Raw genomic sequence first — 18,383 nt, 5'->3', positions numbered from 1 at the left:
CTTTCCTGGATTACAGTATCTTTTACTTAATGCAATAAAGAATGTTTTCAAAGCCAAAAAATGCATTTATTGAAAAGAAACACAACTGCTTGGGAAACAAAAAGGGCATGACACATCTGATCTCTGTGGGAGGATAGAAGGGGGCGGGGTGGGGAATGGGACAATCACAGATTTGCGTATGTCCTGTTATCATACTCAGCCTTCCTGTCTAGAGTGCTGTGCAATGAGTGCTGCACTTCAGGCTGGCTAAAATGCATGGTGATGGGGGTTGAGTGCAGTGTGTAAGGGTCGTAGTTTGCAGGGCTGGGTGGTGAAGCTATGGGTGTTGGAGGCAGCTGGTGGCGATAAGAACCCGGATGTTGGGGAAAGTGGCTTGGCAGTGACATGGGGGCACAAGGGAAAGTTTTGGGACAAGGGCTGGGGGGGCGGGCGTGGATGAGCTTTGTCTGCATTGCTACGAGCACCTGTATCGAGTCTGCTTGGCGCTCCATAATGCTTAACAGCCGCTCTGTGCTTTGGTGCCAGCGATCTGCATTCTGCTGGCGGACCCTCCTTTCACTCTCCCGCCACTCCTGCACTTTTTGATTTTCATTAAGGGACTGCTGCATGACTTTATGCAGCAGGTCCTCTTTGCTTCTTCATGGACGCTTCCTGATTCTTTGGAGTCTTTCGGCCGTTGATAACAAGGAAGGCTGGGATCTCAAGGTTGCATCTGTAAAGCCAAAATGCAACACTTAACAGAGGCAGCATTGTTCACACTAGACAGAGCAATGATTCGACCGAACTTGAAGACAAGTACAGTGTACACAATAGCAGAAATTGCCCGTCCCAAAGCAAGTGCACGTAACCCACAGGAGCCCCAAAATGGTGAGTAAGCACAGGGGCAAGGGGGACTGGTTGTTTCACGGCTGTACTGTCCTCTGGGGTTCTGTGCCTTCGGGAGAGCCAACAGCTGCAGTGGGCCCCTATACTGAACACTGTCCCCACATTTTCCACAGGATGAGTTCGTCCTGGAAGATATCTCGCTGCTGAGGGTGACCTGGGAGGGTCTGCTACTACAATGTGGCTTCCGTCCTGGCCCATATGCAGCTTGCCTGTGTGCAGCAATGGTCCCCCCGCCTCTCACGGCACAGTGGCGCAGACATGTTAGCCTTACTGGGACAAGGAGCACAGTAGCTCTGCCAAGGAACCTGCGCAAGCAGATTGCCCAGCTTCTGCATGAGACCTTTGAAGAGATCACTGAGGCTGATTACCACGATGTGAGAGAGCACATAGACTCCCTATTCTGCATCTAGGCATGGATGCAACCCTAATCCCCCTCACTCCAAGAGCCTGCACTGAACAACTACCTTCTCAAAATAAAAGCCACTTACCGAGCACCTCCTCTGCTGTTCTTCCACAAGCACCGTCCACTGCGAATGGCTGCCTTCCTCCTGGCTTGAAAACAGCTCCTGGCTGCATGCATCTAGGGATGCTGGGCTGTCCCCCTCCTCCTCAGCAGCCTCGCTCACGCTTTCCTCCTCCTGCCTTGTTGAATTCTGTGCTGCTATGGCCTCAAGCGTCCATGGTGCTCTTCGGAGTGGAGGTGGGCTCGCCCCCAAGTATCGCGTCCAGCTCTTTGTAGAAACGGCAGGTCACGGGGGCAGCACCAGAGCAGCTGTTTGCCTCCCGCACTTTGTGGTTGGCATTCCGCAGCTCCTTCACTTTAACCCTGCACTGCAGTGTGCCCCTTTCCATCATGTCCCTTGATATCTGCCTGAAGGTATCATAATTCCTACAGCTGGAGTGCAGATGGGATTGGACAGCTTCCTCCCCCCAAACACTGATGAGGTCCAGCACCTCACCATTGCTCCATACTGGGGATCGTGTGGCGGCATGGTCACCTGGAAAGATGCGCTGAGAGCACTCCACGCCTGGCTGAGTAAACGGGAAGGGGAATTTCAAAATTCCCAGAGAATTTAAGGGGCGGGTCTGATGGTTGGTCACCTGAGGGCAGGGCAGTAGAGTTCAAAGTGATGACCAGAGTGGCTAGAACAGGCATTGTAGGACACTTCTGGAGGCCGATCAGAGCGCACTAACAGACCAGGGCGTCCACACTGGCGCCGTGGCACTCCAGCCAGGGCGCAGCAAGCGTTATGTTTCTCGTGGAGATGGATTACCAGGAGCGCTCCAGCCCCCAGAGTCTGAGAGCTCTACGTACCTTGCCAGTGTGGACACCTCAGGACTTAGGGCACCCGGGGCTGACTAAAAGTGTTCTAACTTGCAACTGTAGCCAAGCCCAAAGGCATGCAAGGATTTTTGGAGAACAGGTACGTCCCTAAATCTTTCAATATTACATAGAGGGACGAAAGTGGAATCCTGTAAAGTTACAGTGATTTTTTGCTATCTCAGTTTCTATATCACCTGGCTTAAACAATTGAGATAAAGACATCCGATTGGATCCCACACTGAGAATGAGTAGGGTATGGCTCTATCTCATCTATTTTATCTTAATCTATCCTATTTAGAGTGTGTGTGTGTGTGTGTGTGTGTGTGTGTGTGTGTGTGTGTGTGTGTGTGTGTGTGTGTGTGTGTGTGTGTGTGTGTCAATCACTATAAGTATCTTAGTTTGAAGTACAATTTAAGATATCAGCAAGCATAACAATTATAGAACTGGACTCTGCTTTCACCATCCTGGTATTTGTCTACTTACACTTGAATTAAAAAACAACACACACACACACACACACACACACTCTCTCTCTCTCTCTCTCTCTCTCTCTCTCTCACTCTGAATTTTCAAAAGACAGCCTCTTACAAAATTGCACCTACAAAAAAAGGCCAGGAGAAAGCCCCAAATCAGTCAGTCACTCTTATTATTATTAATATTAACTCTTGTTCTAGTGCAATATTGTTGATTGCTGTAGCTCCTAAGTCATTGACCCCCTTCTTTTTGCCCAACACAGGAGAAAGGGGGATTGTTTGCAGGCAACTGGTGAGATTAGGCAGATTGGTTGGAGACTGTAGGAGTGGGCTGTCTGTCATCCCTTTGCCTGGCAGGTTTGGGCCCTAGTGGCACTCCTAGAAATAACTGTTCTCTGTCATTCAGAAACATGTCCTTTTAAATAAGTACTTTGTGTTTCACCTGGATCAGTACTTTCTGTGCTGCTGGCCGTGAGGGAACAATCATAAGTGAAATTCACCCTTGTGCTGAGGACCAATACAAGGCTTATGCAACAGAGATATTCTGGTTAAAGACCTCAAAATAACCTTTGTGCTGGCCTTTTGCATAGGAGTTAATTTACCAACTGCAAACACTTGGAGATCTTCTAGTAGCTGGCCCCCACATGGTAAAGCAAAGAAGGCAGAGTAATTATTTCCTTCTCTATACTGGTCGATTTTCCCAAATGATGGAGCTCTGCTATTTAGAAAAATCTTGCTCAGAATTCTTGATGCCTTGTTCTCAAGAGCAGTGAGGATTACTTTTATTGTACAGTGTCTGCACCCTCTTCATTTTGTGTTACCTCATGTTGTAATGGGCCAGTGCTAACCTGTTTGAAAGCTCCATGAAGAGTTTACAAATCTGATTGAAACAAGTTGCAGAAATAAGACTTGTAGTGGGAAGGAAGGGATCACAGTATAGACGAATCTGATTACTCAGAGGAAACACTGCTGTAACTGTCACAGAATCTAAATGGCGTGGGTGCAGAAAGTTTGTTTACAGTCCTGTCCTCTACACTTCTGTAAAAGTAATAAAACCTAGGAGTCTATCACCCCATCAACCCTAAGAAAAAGGCAACGCAGAGGCCTGCTTTTCAGTGCCCTCATTTGGGCCCCAGTCCTGCCATTTGATTTTTATGGGCAGACCCTGGTACCTGTAGAGAGTCCTGTTGATTTCAGTGGGATCCCATCTGGGTAGATCATTACACACTGGGCCAAACTCTGCTTTCTGTTACATCCTATGAGCAGACATCTCTTTCTCAAACTGCTCTATAGACACAGTACGTAAAGTCCAAACTCGCACCCACCACCCTGGAGTTTGGCTGTTAGTTATCTTATTACTCTTCTTCATTAAAATTAGCTGAATCTGTCTCCCCACTAGGCTTAGCTACTCATATGATCCCTCCTTCAGGACTGCTCAGATCATGCCTTTCATCTTCTCTCCCTCCCTTATATCCAGGTGGTAACAAGTTATCGCCCACTCAGTGAGTCAACAGAACTCACTTAGTCGTGGCAAGGTGTTTCAGGCAAATATTGCCATCCTGTTACACACCGCTGTGCAGCCCAAGTGACTTCCGTGGATTTGCACAGGTGTAATGGAGAGCAGAATTTTTTATCTCGCTCTTTAAAACTCTAAAGAATCTAGGATCACTGAATCATTTTGTCACCACTGGTATCATTAGGAGTTGGCATTGGAGCTAAAGACACAGCCCTTACTTAGCTCTAAATATCTAAAAATCTTCTGCAGAAGCTGCCCACAATCAGTATGTATTTGCAAGGTAAAATGTCCTTCTATCACCATTTTCCAAATTCTTCATGTTATAATAATAATTAATACAAATAAATAATTAATACTCACTTCTTTTTGGAAATGTATCTGGGGCCAAGTCTCTTTGTTAAATTTATATCCATGTACAAGCAAGTAATAGAGGTAGTTTGCTGAAAAGCAGTAGGATCTAGCATATGCTTCTTCAAACTTAGGCAGCATAAATGGAAGCTGACAAATAAAAATAAATATGATCAACATGTACATTAAAATACCAACACTGTTCTTTTAACTAAGAAGGACTTGCATGCAGTACACTTCCCAATCTAATTAGCACTTACCAGCTGTTTTCAGACACATCCTAAGAAAAATATTATTGTAGGCAAATAGACATGGCAATTTAATGGGAAGTGACTATGCTGTTGATGTATTTGTACTGTAAACAATAATTAAAAATAAAACTTGCATGAAAGATTGAAATTGTTAGTCACTATATTTTCTATCTGATCCTTGTAGCATATCTAAAATTGTGGTAATAAATTTCAGGGGCAAAGCTCTTCAAGAAGATTGCACAGTCATCCTAAGTGTGACAACAAGTGATCAGATCATAAGGACGTACAATTATAGTTTGGAGTGCTGGCAGAGAACACAGGGCCAGTTTGTGACTCAGCTACCTCAATGTAAATCTGAAATAATGCCATTGAGGTCACTCAAGTTACTGTGAATTTACACTGAGTTAGCTAAGATCAGAATATCATCTGCAGTATATGCTGATGCAGTACAGAAGCACAGATTTGACAAGAGGATCTGAGAAAGTATGGCTGCTTGACACAAAAAGTCCTGTAGGTCAAATACTGTGCATATTAGTGGGGTGGTTTTTGGTGATCATTTTGGAGTGGGATGCTCTCTGAAGATAGCCAGCGTGGTAACAGCTTGAGTACAAAGTTATGCATGAAGACCTAAGATCCCCCACTTCATTTAACACTGACAAGGGTGCTGGTGGGGGCCAGAGGGGCTATGAGAACAGTGAGGTGACCTGAAGAGTACAAGCACAGCAATTGATAAACAATCTTAAAATCAGAGAAGAAATACCAAGCAGCACAGAGCACAAAGCACGGCAGTCTGAATGAGCAATATGACAAGTGGCAGAGTGCCACTTTGGGGCCCAGCATAACTTCACTGCAGGTTTCAAATTTAAGGACCACTCTAAATTATGCTCATTCTCCTGGTGACCTCGACGAAGAATAAATCTGCCTCCAGGCCCAATCTTGCTCCCATCTAAGTTAATGGAAATGTTGCCATTGACTTAATCTCGAGTAGGATGAAGTACAAAGTGTACAAAGTACACTTAGTACAAAGAGAAGTGTAGTTGTTTCTGGATTTATTGCATTGAATCCTTACATCAAGATAATGGCTCTTATTAAGCAAGCTCTCTCCTCTCCTCAAAACAAACAAGCAAAAAACCTTGGAATAATGAGCCTCTTCCTGTCTCAAGGGCTCTTCTTAGATATTACAAACCAAAAAGGACATAAGTAATGTCTAATGATTCCATTGCAATAGGTAGGTACACTCATAAGCATAATTTTTCCTTCCCTACAAGTACCAGCAACAAAGAGCAGACCCCTATGTGACATTTGGGGACTGACCTAGACCAGTAAGCGGGTCTGTCACTGCCTTCCTTGTAACTTTTGGTGCCCTCATGCAGCTTTGGTTCAGACCCCTGACACCAGTAGCCTGCCCACACGCACAAGGTCTCACCCTGGCTTTCACCAGCTGGTTACTCTTTGCAGGATGACACTAGCAGCCCTTCCAGTCCCAAGTTTCCCCAAATTCATCCTCCCCAAGTTTTTAACTACCAGGCACTCAGATGTTTCCCCTTTGGTTCATCATCCCAAAAGTGTGAAACCCCCCCTTCCCCCAGACACCAGCTTACCATGACCTCTTTCTCTCTTCCCCCCACCTCCCACATACACAGTTTGCATACCAGAGACTTGCTTGTGGTAAAAATAAATGAAAGATTTATTTAACAGAAAAGCCACAGATTCAAAGATTAAATAGCAAGGGAGAGCAATCATATATAAGTTACACAGTAAAAGAAGAAAGACAGAACCTCAGGTCTTCCTACTTTCATATTAGATAAAAATCACTTTTCTAATAAAAGTTATTTTGCCTGTGAACAGTTTCCCAGCATGTCCCCTAGCCATAAAGAAGATCCAGCATTTCACGGACAGCACCCACACCAAGTGACTGTTCCTCAGTTTCTAGACACCTTTCATTTCAACTCCCTTCCATTTTAGAAGACTTTCAGGTTTTTTCCTTCAGTCACTATAGATATTCAAAAAGTGGGGGAAATCCCCAATTGTCTATAAATTGTCTATATTTCCCCTACTTTTTGAATATCTATATCTATATCTTTTCATTACTCTAATGGTCCACCATAGTTTTTTCCTGAGCTGGACCAATGGATGGGTTCTTAAAACTGGTTTCCTCTGGTTAGGGAGATAGCCCCTTCCCGCCTGATTGCTTTCCTGCCCTGTTCTGAGGGGAGGCTGGAGTTGCACCACAGTTATGACAGTTACAATTGTACACACACACACACACACACACACACACACACACACACACCTTCTCAGAATGACCATCGAGTTCAGAACACTACAAGCTTTCATAAAAGACCTCACTCAATATATTTGTGTAGTACAGCAACACTGGCAACAATCAGTTGATTTAACTGCTTATTTTTTGTGGTTTAAATCTTCTGTTGTCCCCTGGGGTGTCTGGACCATAACTGTCACAGCCAAATTAAAAAGCAAATACTGAAACACATTCCATGTAGTATATAACTAATACTGTAGTTTTGTGCCAGAGAGGCTTCAATTAGGCTACATTTACACTTAGAGCTGGGGGTGTGATTCACTAACAACAGTGTAGCTGCGGCACTGGTAGCATGGGCAGTGGCAAGTGGCAGCATGGACTAGCCACCCAGAGTATGTGGACTGGCTGCCCCAAGCACATATCCATGGGATCCAACTGGGTTTGTACACAGGGCAGCTAGCCCGTGCTGCTGCTCACCACTGCCCACACTACAACTTTTAGCCTGCTTGCTCGATGAGAGCTAGTGTGAGTATGTCTACTCAAGCTGGGAATCACATAACCAGCTGCACGTGTAGACGTAGCATTAAAAACTTTCACCTTGAAGTTGTAAATTGGTCATGTGTAATCACTCATTCTGTAACCATTGAGCTGACATTCAATATAGAAGTTCAGCAAAAGAGCGTCTTCCTGAAAATGTCTTTATTTGTAGACTGATAACTGTAAAGATCTAGATTATTCAGTACAAGAGTTTTCCCTGGAGAACTGGGCCTGATTCTTATTTCCAGTAAGGCTCTTTTATACCACTTACCCACTTTAAGGCCCCTCTATGGTGCCAGAACAGTATAAAGGATCCTGAGTATAGATGAGAGTCAAGCCCTTTGTTTCTTTCTGGCAAAAATATGCTCCATTTGCTGTGATGTGACATGACAGGTGCACAAGACTCACAGAATGAAATAGAAAACGTATGCATTTTGCCTAGTTCCTTGTTTCACTACAAGTAGGAAACTCAACCCAGGATCATGGAAAAGTTCCATGAACCTGGGCCATGGTTTAAGTACCCTAGGATTATGTTATAGTTTGGAAGGAACTTGAAACTCATGGGAAAGGAAGGCAAGAATTCCTATGAACTTTTTAAAAAATTATTCACATGAATCCCTGTGAACAGAGGTGGTCCAGTTTCCTATAGTTTTATGTGATGTGCTCCTTGATCTTTCCCCTTTCCAAATGCAGAAAATTCATACTGACCTGATTCCAGTTCTGTGAGCAGAAAAACCACATACTTGAATTAAAGTCCGCTAGGGGAAAGTGTCCAGTTAAATTCAAAGCATTGGCTGTATAGTAGAATCCTGAAAAGGCCTATAAATAAAACCAGATGAAAGGCACTTTACTCTCAAGATCCTATATAAATCAGAGGTAGGGAAGAAATGCTGCAAAAAGGAACACTGTGCTTGCAGACTTACCACAAACTTCCCTTTAAGCTTTGGCTGATGGACTCCATTGAATGAACAGTCTTTCCCCTTGTCATTGCAAGCACTGAAGTTAAACAATAAGGACACCTTCTCCTGGCACAGAGCTGGGTCTCCGGTTCCCCTGAAATTTATGAGTTGGCCTGGGTTGTAATTTGTTGGCCTTAGAGATTCCGTGCAAAGGCTTCCATACAAATGTTTCATCGTTAAAACCGTTTCATAATTCTGAGGATAGCATGGATTATCAACCTTGGCCTTGTCTCTTGAATTCTGAGGGAAACAGTAAATTTTTTTTGTCTTAACAGGAAAGCTTTTAATTTCACGTGAATAGTATTTTAACCATGTGTGTTTGTATTCTCCCCATTCTCCTCTCCGCTATAACAAGAGTATTGAATAAAGCATGGTCTAATGATCGTTATCATACAAAGCAAATCCTATCTCACAGAATGCACTTGTGAAATAAAGCAAAGATTCACATTTCTAGTTTAATTGCTTAGCAGAATATTTCTTGGCAGAGGGAAGAAAGTAGGCTTACAGGTTAAGTTTTAACAATGGATTCATTCTTGTTATACAAAACAGCTGAACAGCCTGACTCCTAGGGCAGTGGTTCTCAACCAGGGGTACACATACCCCTGAGGGTACGCAGAGGTCTCCCAGGAGGTACATCAACTCATCTAGATATTTGCCTAGTTTTACAATAGGCTACATAAAATGCACTAGCGAAGTCAGTACAAATTGAAATTTCACAGAGACAATGACTTATTTATACTGCTCTAATACTATACACTGAAATGTAAGTACAATATGGATATTCCAATGGATTTATTTCATAATTATATGGTAAAAATGAAAAAGTAAGCAATTTTTCAGTAATAGTGTGCTGTGACACTTTTGTATTTTTATTTCTGATTTTGTAAGCAAGTAGTTCTTAAGTGAGGTGAAACTTGGGGGTACACATGACAAATCAGACTCCTGAAAGGGGTACAGGAATCTGGAAAGGTTGAGAGCCACTGTCCTAGGGGGTCAAGGCATTAACTGAAAAATAAGTAAACACAATTACAAAACTATCCTCAAAAAGAGACATTAAAAGAAAAGAAAAATAAGCGATACTCAGTTTGGCTAAATGTATAAAATGAACCCAATATGTTCTGCACAGCAATTAACATAATGGGGCCCTAACTGAGGCCTCTAAGCCATACTGCAATAAGAACTTATAGCAGGAGAGAACATGTTCAGAGTTACTGAATATAAACCAAACAACACAGTTCCTGAATGTACCTGCACTAGTAAGGCTAAGAGCCTTTTCTCTGCTTCATCTCTTCCATAACACTGGAAGCTGTGAGTATACACACTGTACTCATAGCCATACAGCTGCACCTGTAATGTGCTATTGGAGTTCTGCATACACTCTTCTGGGACAAATGATAGTTGAGTGGAGGCTCCTCCTAGATCAAGCGCACCTGTAGTCTCTGCTCCATGAGGATGGACCCATCTCCTCCAAAGGGTTTTCTAAAAATTAAACAGGTAAGTTTGAAATGTCATCTGCTTCTCTATGTTCTTTCTTCAAGCTCTTTCACTCATTAAATTACTTTTAAATCTACAATATAGCTGTAATAGTGTAAAACATCACTTGTGTGTAAAGCATTGTCTCATCAAGTTTTTTAGTTTAGGGTGATATTTTTTCACAAAGGGAAATGAAGCTGAAGAATGAAGGGAAGGTTGAGCATAACTAAAACTCAGAGAGAGGTATTGCTTAGTGTTCAGAGCACAGGTCAGGCAGCCTCTAATACTGGTTCTGAAACTGCCTCTGTATGTGAACTTGGACAAATCACTTAATCTTTCTGTATCTGTAAAATGGAGATAATATTCACTTATTTTCCTGACAGAGGTAGTCTGAAGGTAACACTTTACAAACAGTAAGTAAAGAATTAATAAAGGAGAAATGAAATATTAAAAGGTCTGAGATGGCTACAGTGCAAAAGAATAAAGAGACAGGCCAGAAGTGAATGAAGAACAGAGTTGGTAGAGCTGGCAGCATGAAATTTTTAATGAAAACACTTTTAATGAAAAATGCCATTTTAATCAAAATTGAAACATTTTGGAAAAAAAAAAACACATTTTCACAAAATTTAGTTTAGAAAAAAAACAAGTGTTTCAATAGTATCAAAATATGTCCCGTTTCTACTTTTCAGAATGGACAGTTTTGCTTTTTTATTTTGAAACAACTTTTCAAAATGAAATTCATTGTTTTTTACATGAAAAACATGTAAAAAGTTTAAAACGGTAGAAATTGGGACTAAATGTTTACATTTTATCAAAGGTTTTTGACCAACCCAAACATTTTTTTTAAGTTCATTGCAATTTTTTTAATTTGAATTTTGTTTGTTCAATTTCTGAATGGAAATTTTTTTTGAAACAGTGGAATTCCCTGTGAAACAGAAAATTGGGTTTCTGTCCAGTAGCTAGAGAGCCAGCTCCTCAGCTGAATGGTCTGTTGAAGTCAATGGAGCTATGGCAATTTACACCAGCTAAGGATCTGCCTGAGAGCTTCTATGAAGGTTTTTATATTTTAAAAATAATTCCATCACTGTAGGCCTGTAAGCAAGACCCAATTATCTGGTGGTTTTCAGTTTTTGAGAAGTTATTTGGATTTTTCTAGCCACCTATTTGCCTGTGTGTGTGTGAAAACAGCAAAACGGCTGTTGGATCTGCAGGTCATCAAAAGGAAAAGTATGCACCCTCCACAATTTCTTTTAATATTGCCATTATTTATTGAAGGAGTTTTCATATTGCGTGAGTATGTGTTGTGATGGGAAGGGAGAAGTGAGAACAGACTGCACACTCCAGCAAACATCTACAGGCAAACTCCTAGAGTAAAATCCTGGCTCCATTGAAGTCAATGGCAAGATTCCCATTGACTTCAATGGGCTAGGATTTCACGCCTAGACTTTTTCCAGTGTCACAAGATTGGTGAAAAGTTTAATTTTTTTCAGTTTCATACTGTGTGCCAAAATCTTCACGAAGCTCAACTCGTCTGAACTCCATGTACTAAACTGGCTTCCCAGCATCTGTGGTCCCTTGTGGCCTTAAAAAAAAAAAAACCTAAGAATTTGCCAAGCAGAATTCACAATTTTGATCATTAAAGGCCTACATAGTAAGAAACTGCCTTCAGTGAAGTCAATGTTGCATGGATGTAAGTGAGGGAAAAATTTGTCCCAGGGTGTGCAATTTTGATATCAGGATATTTGTGTTTTCACCGTGTTCATATACTATCAATTATGTGACTGATTTCTGCAAATGTGTTTGGAGCAAAATATTATTTTGGATTAAGTTAATCAAAATCCACTTTGCAAATTGTCATGATCCAATAGTAACTGTTCAATAGGGAAAGTTAATACCATGCAGGAAATTGATTGAATTTTTTATTCTAGCAAGATTAACTAGGATAATTCTCTCAAATATTTTGGGGAGTAAACACCTGTAATTAACACAACTGAGCACTGAAGATCACTGCTGTACGTTTAATTCCACACACACTATTGAGCTAGAGGTAGGTCTTGTTTATACATAATTTTGTACCAGTATAACTATGTCAGTTAAGGGTGGGATTTTTTACCAAGATACTTAACTGGTACAACCCCTAGTATGAATGCAGCTATACTAGTATAAAGTTGCCACATATCAGTCTAGATTATCCCCTTTCCCACACAGAAATAGCTATATCGCTATAATCATCTATACAGTGGTATAACTGCATCCCCACTAAGGGGGTTGTACTACTTTAGCTGTGCTGATATAGATAGAATGGTACAAATAAAAGCATTAGGATGGAAGATAAAGTCCAAGATGTGGTTGACAAAATCCAGGAACCATGACTTTGCTAGTTTGGACATACACAGAGGATGAATGAGAGGGTGGCAGGAAAGAGACCCTGGGGAAAGCTGAAGAAGTGATAGATGGATTGGATTAAAGAAGATGATAAGCAGGTGGACTTGAGGGCAGCCTGGGACAGACAAAGCTGGAGAATGCTTGCACAATGATCCAGACCCAGATGATGGGATATGGGGAAGAAGTACAATTTTTGTGTTTAGACTAAGCATTAGATTTTCCATTTAGACAGGAATCTTATTTCTGTATCTTGTTAAGAGTTCTACCTTGGCCATCAACATGCCTTTTAAATATTTCCATTGTTCCTAGTTAGGATAAAAACTCTATTCATTTTATTCTCTCTCTATAGCAAAAGCTTGTCTGTGATCTACTTTTGGTGGAAATGTGGAGCCAATGGCTACTCTGTTTTAACATGCATCCCCTCCAAAACTTGTGATTCATAAGCAACAGTATAAAATAAAACATGCATTTTTTTCCACACACCTCCAAGAACTTGCCCATTAAATAGTTGGCTGTAATCCATCCATACACCCCTTCCTCTGGCCCAGTTATGATTTGAGCACCCCTAAATTCAAAGGGCTGGGATCTGAAGTAGTTTTGAATGGTCCCAAGGACTTCGTTGGCTGCCGTTTCGTTTTGCAACCTAAGCAATTCACAAAACACAAAATGCTGAGCATCTGGAAAGACAAGCTTACCTTTATTCTTTTATCAACCTAGTGACTAAAGGAATGCCCATGATTTCCTACTGATAATCTGAGTCTATTTTGGTCTGGAGGGACAGCCTTTAATAAGGAACATCTAAGTTAGATGTACAGCCAGCTTTAGCAAGCACAGCTGGCCTAAAACAACTCTGAAGGGGGTAGAACATTAGCTGTGGGCATGTCTACACTGGAGCTGGAAGGTCTAATTGCCATCTTAAGCAGACATACCTGCAGTAACTCTGATCAAGCTAGCATGCTAAAAATAGAAGTGTAGCTGTAGCGGGCTAGCTGCTCCAAATACAATCCCATCTGAGATCCAAGGTACCTACTGGGATGGCTAACTTTTCCCACCACTGCAGCTACACTTCTATTTTTAGCACACTAGCTCAAATCAGAGATGGTGCAGGTATGTCTACTTTAGCTGGAAATTAGATTTTCCAGTTCCAGTGTAGACATATCCTGTGTCCAACAGTTGCCATGTTTACACTGCAAGCACCTGGGTATTTTGTTCCTCATGTAAGATTGTATTTAGTGAACTGAGTGCTTATGTGAAAGGTGCTGGCTTAACCATTACGGAGTCTTTATCTCTCTCTTTAGCCACAGAGCCAGGTGCAGCACAGCAAATCTCGTGGGGAAATTTGCATTGCTAATGTGCCTCAACCCTGTTCTGGAGGGATCATCTCCAGCGGTGACAGGGTCGAGTCTCCAGGCCCATTCAAGCTATAACTGAAACTGAGAACAAAAAAGGCCAGCTAGTGCCTGTCTCAAAAGCCCCATGCATAGATATGGTGCAACCACTTAGCATCACACTCACACTTAGGTCTGGTCTACACTGGGGGGGGGGGGGGGGGGGGGGGGGAAATCGATCTAAGATACGCAACTTCAGCTACGAAAATAGCGTAGCTGAAGTCAACGTATCTTAAATTGACTTAGAATCACTTACTTCGCATCCTTGCAGTGTGGGATCGATGACCACCTCTCCCGTCGACTCCGCTTCCGCCTCTTGCCCTGGTGGAGTTCCAGAGTCGACGGCAGAGCGATCGGGGATTGATTTATCGCATCTACACTAGACACGATAAATCGATCCCCAATAGATCAATCACTACCCGCCGATCTGGCGGGTAGTATAGATGTGGCCTAAGTGTAACTCCTTGTCTCCAGCTGAGTTACCCCAACTGTGAATTTGGGCTTGCTACCCTCAAATATGTCCACACAGTTCTCATTTACACAGTGGGATTTGACCCCATGTGCTGAGGACAGAAATTTGGACCTTACACTGCTGTAGTGCAAAGCAAGCAAATACTTCCTTTCAATACAGTAAAACAATATGATAAAAGAAAAGCAGATCGGTTTAAAAATTAGACCAAAAGTTCCAAACCTTTAATTTTACTGGCTGGGTTGGATTTCCTTTTGAGACAGATCAGAATTCCTGGCAAACAGAGAGTTGTCTAACGTTTTTCCATATCAATTTCACATGCTGCTGTTCTATTTACATATATTAAATGTACTGGGGTTTTTTGACCATACCTCAGTAGTCGCATTCCAGCAGTAGCTCCCAGATACGTTGGGATATTTTTATGCAAGCGAGATGGAATTTTCTCCTTTACTTTATTCATGCAGTCGTCAATGGGTTTGACAATTTCTTGAGGGTTATTCCCATAGCTGGATATGCCTGGGCCTAAAAAAGAGCAAGTGGCTGATTTCATTTGTCTTGGGGCCTAGCAACAGAAATCAGAAGAAACAGCTTTTTTTCCCCTTTTAATATTCCATTTTGAAAAGATGTTTTATCTTTAAACAAGGACTTAATTTAAAAATCTTAATGACTAAAAAAATATTAATGAACATGCCTTCAAGTCTTTTATACAGGGCAGCACTCTTGACATATGACTCATCCCCCAACACTGTCATCCTTTCAACTGTACATAAGCGCAAATTGACAACAGTGCCACATTAATGGGAAAAATATATTACATGTGGCAGGCACAGCAGAAAAATCCACCTACTGGGTGGAAAATACCTCCTGGATCTCCAAAATTATAGAAAACTCCATCCCCATGTGTCCTAAATCACGTGGACTACACGTAACAAACTGGCATATGTCAGACCAGATCTGGAAGTAGCATCCTACTGGAAGCAAAATAATGAATTGTGAGCTGCAATTTGACCTTTGACTGGACTTAGTGGCAGCATGGTCCAGTGGAGAGGGACCTGGTCTGGGAATCAAGCAACCAGGGGTCTATTCCTATGTCTACCAATGACCTGCTAAATTACTTTAGACAAGTCATTTCCCTTTCTTTGCCTCAGTCTACCTATCTGTAAAATGGAGAATAATTCTACTTTATTCAGTGCTTTGAACATCACAACTGAAGTGCACTTGGGGAATGATTATTATTTTCATCAGGAGAACTGATTCCCCCAAGAAAACTTGCAAGAGGGCAACATATAGATTTTGGCACTCAGTTACCTAAGAGGCTCCTGATCAAATCCAGACTCCAAGGTAGACATGCTAGCTCAGGAACCATCTGGAATAAGGATGTAACCCTACAGCTCTGGTCCTTAGGGGCAATGGAACTATCAGTTACAAATATGAGATTAGTGAAAGCAAGTGACTTAGCCTTCTAAGTGGCTGGCTCCCAGCCATGCGACTTCATCTCACCAGAGTAAAGAAAGACCACAGACCAGACTGCTTCTAGGATGAAATGCAAGCCTCTTCACCATAGCTTTCCAATAGCAGCAATAATCAATCAGAATAATAAAAAGTAAAACAAAAATGCCCATAAAGCAAAGAAAATAACAAACCTCGACAACATGTTTGGGGGCGGGGGAGGTGGACAGGGGAATGAGAAGAGAGAGCTATTAATTATTATTATTACAGTATACACCCGATTCTCCAAAACCTTGTTATCTGAACCTCTGCATTATCCGAATCCCTTCCTTGTCATTGCTGGGGGACAAGAGAGAAGAGACCCCCAGCTGTGGGGCAGGCCACCTAGCTGCTGAATAGCTTCTGTGGCAGCGCAGAGACCTCTGCCACCCCACTGTTGTGAATGAGTAGGGTGTGACTGTGGAACTCCAGAGGGCCGGTGACAATTGATTCCTGCAGGCGCGAGATGCAGGGGAGGCTGCAGTTCTGGTGGGGCAGAGCAGAGTCCTGGCCAGGGGTCTCCGCTCTGCCCTGCTTAGAAGGCAGCCTCTCCCAACAACTTTGCACCTGCAACATTTGGAAGGGCAGGCGTGTCAATGCAGGGAGCCCTCTGCAGCCCTGCTGTGCTGGGAGCAAATGAATGGGGCCATGAGAGTGAAGCTGCAGAGGGCTCACTGCACTGCCGCTCCTGCCCTCCCCATTATCCAAATGAAATCTTTGCCCCCCATGCTATTCAGGAGTATACTGTACTTATTATTTACATGAATGCACATGGGTGGGCAGCACATCAATATCTGGAAGGTGCTCATACAACACAGTGATCACAGCCAGAGTAGAGCCACTGTATAAAGGAATATGGACTGGGTCAGCACTAGGCTGGGCTGCCCAATCGCCACAGGGCTGATGGGAGAAGAATGCAGTGGAGAGTAGATCTCCTCCTATTCCACCACCTCCCCACCTCCGGAGGAGGCCTGGAGTGTGTATGTAGCGCAGCTGGTGGAGGATTGGGAAGAAGGGAGAAGCATGCTGCTGGTTACCGCTCTCCCTTTCCACACTGTCACCCTACAGACAGGCTGTGTTTGACTCCCTTTCAAACATAGTATCACAGGGACTAGCACATATTTGGCTATTGTAGTTTGAGGCACCTTTGTATGGATTCACGCAATACCCCTGTACAGAGTCACCTGGCCCCTTATGTTCTATAATTCTCTTGTCTCTCTTGGGGAAAACAAACAAACAATAAAACCAACTTTAAAAGTGCTCCCTCTTGTGTTTTTAGGGCAGCAGAGTGGCTCAGCTTCACGATGCAGCTTTCTCACACCAAAAACCCTAAGGGCAACATTCTTAATTAGCCAAGACATGAGATGTCAATGTGCAGCCACAGATATGCTGTGCAGTGCAGGCAGCATGCCACTCCTGCACCTGTAAGGACATAGCACATGGCAGGTCCTGGTACAGTTCTTCCATGTTTTGTTCCTTGTGTAAGCTTAGATTTCTCTACTTTTTTTTTATTTCCAGACAAAAGCCAGGATATAGGCTTTTGCATAATCCTCACTGATGCATGTTCTGGAGAGAGAAGGAAAGGAAAAGTCACCTGTGGAGGTTAGTGCTGATATCATGGATCGGCAAATGTCTGAGGGAGAGATGATTAGTCTCTCTCCATTGTTATAAAACTGATTTTGAATCTCCTCTCTCCCCAGTACACCTAACTTTGCCAGAATTAAACCAATACTCCCCCAAAATGCCAAGTGTTGCCCTGAGCCAGGGGATAATTTCCTTGAAACGTTGTTGGGGTCATCAGGCAAAGCATTTTTCAGATAAGACTGAATGAAAAAAATTCAAAGGTTTATACTTTTATGGATGTTTCCTAGCATTTGTGGGAATACTATAGCTCAGAAATGGTTTGGCAGAGAAACACTGCATTTGATTATTCCTTAACCTTGGGCTAGATTGTGACAGTCCCCTTGCTCACGTAAATGAGCAGTTACTCACACAAGTCAGCGTATTAGAGTCTGATCCCCAGCTCATAGAAGTCAATGGAAAGACGTCCATTGACTTCAGTGATCTTTAGCTTAGGCCCTTAATGAATTAATACTAATAGGCCTTCAGTGGGACTATCTGTGTGAGTAACTGCTCACCCATGTGAGGAACAGAAGCCGAGGGACTGCAATCTAGCCCAGATTAAATAAAAGAATGATGCTGGTCACTTTTCTTTCTAATTTTCCTTCAGCTCTCTCATTTTCCTTTCTTCGTGTCACCTGCACGGGCTCCTACTCCTGTTTCTGTATTATCCTGTTGCACAATACGACTGGAGAGAATACTGCCCTGTACCACAGCAAGAGCACTAGAAGAGTTTGTGCATGTAAAGAAATTTTTTTATGGGTTTATACCCAACAGCTGAAATTTCACATTACACAAGCCATAGCCCAGGCGTGCACGTGGGCCTTAGAACATGTGCTTGGATTAAAGCCTGACAAAACAATTAAAAAAAAAAAATCAGATCCACCCTCTTCCACATGCACAGAGAACATAAAAAACACAGTTTGAAGCAGATTAAAAACTATCTTAAGTGGGCATAAAAGTGCTTCTTCTCTGGGGTCTGCTCTTGAGAGGTACAGAGTATC

General features: G+C 42.6%; 1 protein-coding gene across 3 annotated transcripts in view; it reads right to left on the bottom strand.

Annotated features, from left to right (window-relative positions):
- ENTPD3 (ectonucleoside triphosphate diphosphohydrolase 3) overlaps positions 1–18,383 on the bottom strand; it is a 30,427-nt gene that overhangs the window by 2,318 nt on the left and 9,726 nt on the right. Inside the window, exons 5-12 of one of the 3 annotated variants that reach the window (XM_074945594.1) lie at positions 14,643–14,793; positions 12,898–13,057; positions 9,805–10,035; positions 8,521–8,796; positions 8,306–8,416; positions 4,559–4,696; positions 1,374–1,616; positions 465–712 (exon numbers count right to left, since the gene is read on the bottom strand). In XM_074945594.1, coding sequence (XP_074801695.1) covers positions 701–712; positions 1,374–1,616; positions 4,559–4,696; positions 8,306–8,416; positions 8,521–8,796; positions 9,805–10,035; positions 12,898–13,057; positions 14,643–14,793 — 1,322 coding nt within the window. In that variant the 3' untranslated portion in view covers positions 465–700. Of the gene's footprint in view, positions 1–464; positions 713–1,373; positions 1,617–2,730; positions 2,808–4,558; positions 4,697–8,305; positions 8,417–8,520; positions 8,797–9,804; positions 10,036–12,897; positions 13,058–14,642; positions 14,794–18,383 lie in introns of those variants that run through there. The other 2 variants (XM_074945597.1, XM_074945596.1) reach the window with 2 other exon arrangements.

Source organism: Natator depressus, chromosome 2 (assembly GCF_965152275.1).
Source record: "Natator depressus isolate rNatDep1 chromosome 2, rNatDep2.hap1, whole genome shotgun sequence".
In the NCBI taxonomy this organism is placed as follows: domain Eukaryota; kingdom Metazoa; phylum Chordata; order Testudines; family Cheloniidae; genus Natator; species Natator depressus.
This window is presented reverse-complemented; position numbering and strand designations above follow the sequence as displayed.